Source organism: Cupressus sempervirens, chromosome 11 (assembly GCF_028749045.1).
Source record: "Cupressus sempervirens isolate cs-2001-9-10 chromosome 11, ASM2874904v1, whole genome shotgun sequence".
NCBI classification, from domain to species: Eukaryota; Viridiplantae; Streptophyta; class Pinopsida; order Cupressales; family Cupressaceae; genus Cupressus; species Cupressus sempervirens.
Window position 1 is genome coordinate 652,024,231 of NC_143128.1, and position 3,970 is coordinate 652,028,200.

General features: G+C 36.2%; 1 protein-coding gene across 1 annotated transcript; it reads left to right on the top strand.

Annotated features, from left to right (window-relative positions):
• Window positions 1–534: 534 nt before the first annotated feature.
• Window positions 535–3,609, top strand: LOC149531457 (GABA transporter 1-like). The gene is made up of 7 exons (XM_089810588.1): window positions 535–689; window positions 778–1,008; window positions 1,190–1,287; window positions 1,373–1,559; window positions 1,694–1,824; window positions 2,123–2,359; window positions 2,834–3,609. The coding sequence occupies exons 1-7, from the start codon at window positions 596–598 to the stop codon at window positions 3,212–3,214; spliced, it is 1,359 nt and encodes a 452-aa protein (XP_089666714.1). The 5' UTR covers window positions 535–595; the 3' UTR covers window positions 3,215–3,609.
• Window positions 3,610–3,970: the final 361 nt, after the last annotated feature.

Genomic DNA, 3,970 nt, shown 5'->3' on the forward strand with positions numbered 1-3,970 from the left:
AAAACAATCTGTTAACACTTGAAATAATTTTTAATTTTAATTCTACAACACATCACAATCTAATTCAATTTGACTACTATTAACATTACAAAACTAAACAATCTCGAGTTCTCTTCGTATTCACACGGCAAGAACATTACCATACTAAAAGTAATAATAATTAAGTGTGTTAATGTGTCACCAACTAGTAGGAGGTGAATTATGTGCCCATCAATACACCCTAAAACATAAGGTGCAGATTTTTATAAAATGAGAACTAAAAATGGGAATATACAACAACTCAGCTAGGCCTCGACAGACAATGTTTATCTTTTTAAATTTAGTGCGTCTTTATAGAATTGCAAAATGACCTTAATCATCTCCAAAACCACTTGATTTTCCCAGTCAGCCGTTAATTATTGGCCATGGTTTGCTACTACTATTACACTAATCAGGGAGTAATAACGAAGAAATAAAGTCTTGCCACGTGGCAGTGTCTCTTTTTCCCCACTCCTACGGTCAACCTCAGCTGTGGGCATACTTGAAGGAGTTTGGACACAAGTGTAGGAGAATAGCATTAAGCTCAAGCCTTAGAAGCTCTGTGACGAAAGCTGAGATGGGTTCTGGTAGTAGGGAAGAAGATTTGAATGGCACAGCAAAGGTGACCCAACCTTTAGATGCAGGCGCCCTCTTTGTCTTAGAATCTAAAGGTATAACTATATTCAATTTCTAATCTCTTTTTGCTCCCATTGGTGTGGATAAATCTAAATAGATGGAGTTATGGTTGATGATATGCAGGGACATGGATTCATGCTGGCTTTCATTTAACAACCTCCATAGTGGCCCCTGCACTTCTCAGCTTGCCTTTTGCTTTTGCCTCTCTTGGATGGGCTGCAGGAGTTATATGCCTCACTGTTGGGGCAGTGGTCACTTTCTATTCATACAATCTCCTTTCCCTGGTGCTTGAACATTTGGAGTTGCAGGGAAACAGGCAATTGAGGTTCAGAGATGTCAGCTATCATGTTATGGGTAGGAATACTGATATTAACAATATCTTTCTTTCTTTATTAAATGATTGATCACAGAGTGTGATCCGAAATGTTGATGCTTAAAAACATACACAATCGAATTCAGAAACAAAATTCAACAATACTGATATTTTCACTTTTCAGCGTTTTTTGTGATGTTCTTGTTGTGTAATTTGTTGCAGGACCCATGTGGGCTAAGTTCCTTGTAGGGCCTATACAGTTTGCAGTATGCTATGGAGCTGTTATAGGGTGCACCCTCCTTGGTGGGCAGACTCTTAAGGTCTTAAAATATGCATCCTGTTATCTTATCAATTGTGGAAGAGTGATGATGATGTTTGCCATTAATGCTTCCTTCTGTTTTGCAGTTTATATATACCATTTTTCACCCAGATGGAGAAATGAAGCTATATGAATTTATCATTTGCTTTGGAGGATTGATGCTGATTCTGGCTCAGATGCCTTCCTTTCATTCTCTGAGACACATTAATCTTGTGTCCTTTGTGCTCTGCTTTGCTTACAGCATCTGTGCTGTGGTCGGTTCCATTCATGCCGGTTTGTGTCTAGATTGATTCATGCCCACTTACTTTAATCTTTTCTAAAGTCTATGTACATCTGGAATCCATAGATATCTGAGTGGAGGATAATTTGAAGAATCTAAAAAATAAAAATTGTTTAAATTTTAACAGGCAATTCAAAAGAAGCGGCTGAGAAAGATTATTCTTTCGTTGGTAGCACACCAAGCAAAATATTTGGAGCTTTGAATTCTTTCTCAATCATCGCTACCACTTTTGGGAATGGAATCATTCCTGAAATTCAAGTAAGTTGTACCGATTTTTCTATTATAATTGATGATTGCTGCTAATAGCAACTGCATTCATTCATTATTTGAGATGGCATATACTGAAAGGGGAAACCATTACAATAGCTATTTATAGGATCAACGCCCAATTGAAAACACAGAAAAGGGTGTTACTTCCAAGTTGTTTGAACCTCTAAACATTTTATGCACAATAGTACTGAATAGGTGGTAATTTGTTTATTTTCCAACATTTTCTTGATTTTAATTTCTGGTAGACACATAGAATTTTAGGCCTGATTGAGCATAATGTTTTCAGGCAACTCTGGCTCCTCCTGTATCAGGCAAGATGTTCAAAGGATTGTCTATATGTTATGTTGTGGTGGTTTCCACATTTTACTCTGTGGCAATTTCAGGCTACTGGGCATTTGGCAACAAGGCAGAAGGAACCATCTTTAGTAATTTTGTCCCATCTGATGGGCATCTGTTTCTTCCCAAATGGTTTCTAGTCATGGCTAACATGTTTGTGCTTCTCCAAGTATCTGCAGTTGGAATGGTGAGTCAATGGAAGAATTTATTATTATAGTTGTTTAGTTATTACTTCAGTGCAACTTTGAAATGTTCCCATTAAGAAAATAAGGGCAGAGTGAATAGTTGAAAGAAGAATAATGTTTCAGAGAGTTAAAAAGATTAGATCTTTTTAGATCCCACTAGTCTCTTGAAAATACTGGGATCAATTTATCCCCTCTTGTCTTGGGAGAACTCAAGAATTAGTGCAAACAGATTTTCACAAGTCTTTCTTGTTTAATGATCACATCCCTTTTAACTTTGCTTCTCATCCTGATGATGGTTCATTTGAAACATCAATTCAAAAACATTATGAACACAATCAAATTCAGAAATAAGAAAGGTTATAAAAACTAAGAAGATCTATTTGCAGATATAAATGTTTGGAGTTATAACTTATAAGCCCATCATCAATTGTAAGAAGTGGAACTGATTTGCTTTTGACATTGACTGAATTTGGCAGGTCTATTTGCAACCAGCATTTGAAATACTAGAACGAAAATCTGGAGATGTGAAACAGGGTAGATTTTCTCCACGAAATCTGATACCCAGATTGATTTTAAGGACAACAGCAGTAGTGATAGCCACACTTTTGGCTGCAATGCTTCCATTCTTTGGGGATGTTAATGCAGTGATTGGTGCATTTGGGTTCATGCCATTGGATTTTGTCTTGCCTATGGTCTGCTATAACCTCACTTTCAGGCCTTCTAAAAGAAGCATGATTTTCTGGGTCAATGTCATTATTTCTGTAGTATTTTCTGTCATGGCTCTCTTGGGATGTGTTGCAGCTATTCGTCAAATGTCCCTGGATGCAAGCAGTTATAAACTCTTTGCAAATGTATAGTTTATACCAATTATTTTTTCTCAGGAATTTATTTAATTCTTCTTTATGGCTTGCATCATCTCATCTGTGCCACAAGGGGAGAAAATCAGATCTGATGTCATTTGTCAAAATTGGCTGCATGAAGAACAAAATTGGGTCAACGGATCATTTGCACATGTGCAGACTTAAGTTGCATGTCAACAATTTTGCCGTGAGATTCTCTACAACCTACCCAAGTATGAACATACAGAATTGCCTAAAGTTGAGCTGAAAAACTATGATTTACATGTACTCAGAAATCTGTGCAATTCACTCCAAGCTCTCTGGATTGAACCTGGGCCACATTATAAAATTTGCCCTTCTCTAGTAGACTCCTTGTTAATATGTTTCATAATAAAAGTCTTAGAGATTCCTTATGTCAAATTGTCAGCATCTGATTTAAAGGTTCTTGGAATTGACGTAAATTAGAAAAGATAATCGGAGAAACTTGCCTTTTATGCACGTCAAATTTTATTTTTTAATGAAACTCCAATTGTGAGTACATTGTCTAAATCGTTAAACAATAGTTTGGAATTACAAAAAGTCTTCATAATGTCATAAAGTCAACATGCAATTTAGAATCACGATTTTGTTAAGATTGGTATAATATATAAAACAAGAGACGCAATGCGTCATACTACTACCTGCCTAACGCATAATGGTTGTAGAGGTGTAGAGGAGTGAGAATAAGGTTAAATAGTTCTGAATTAACATTGTGAATATATTAATTTTTCCTTA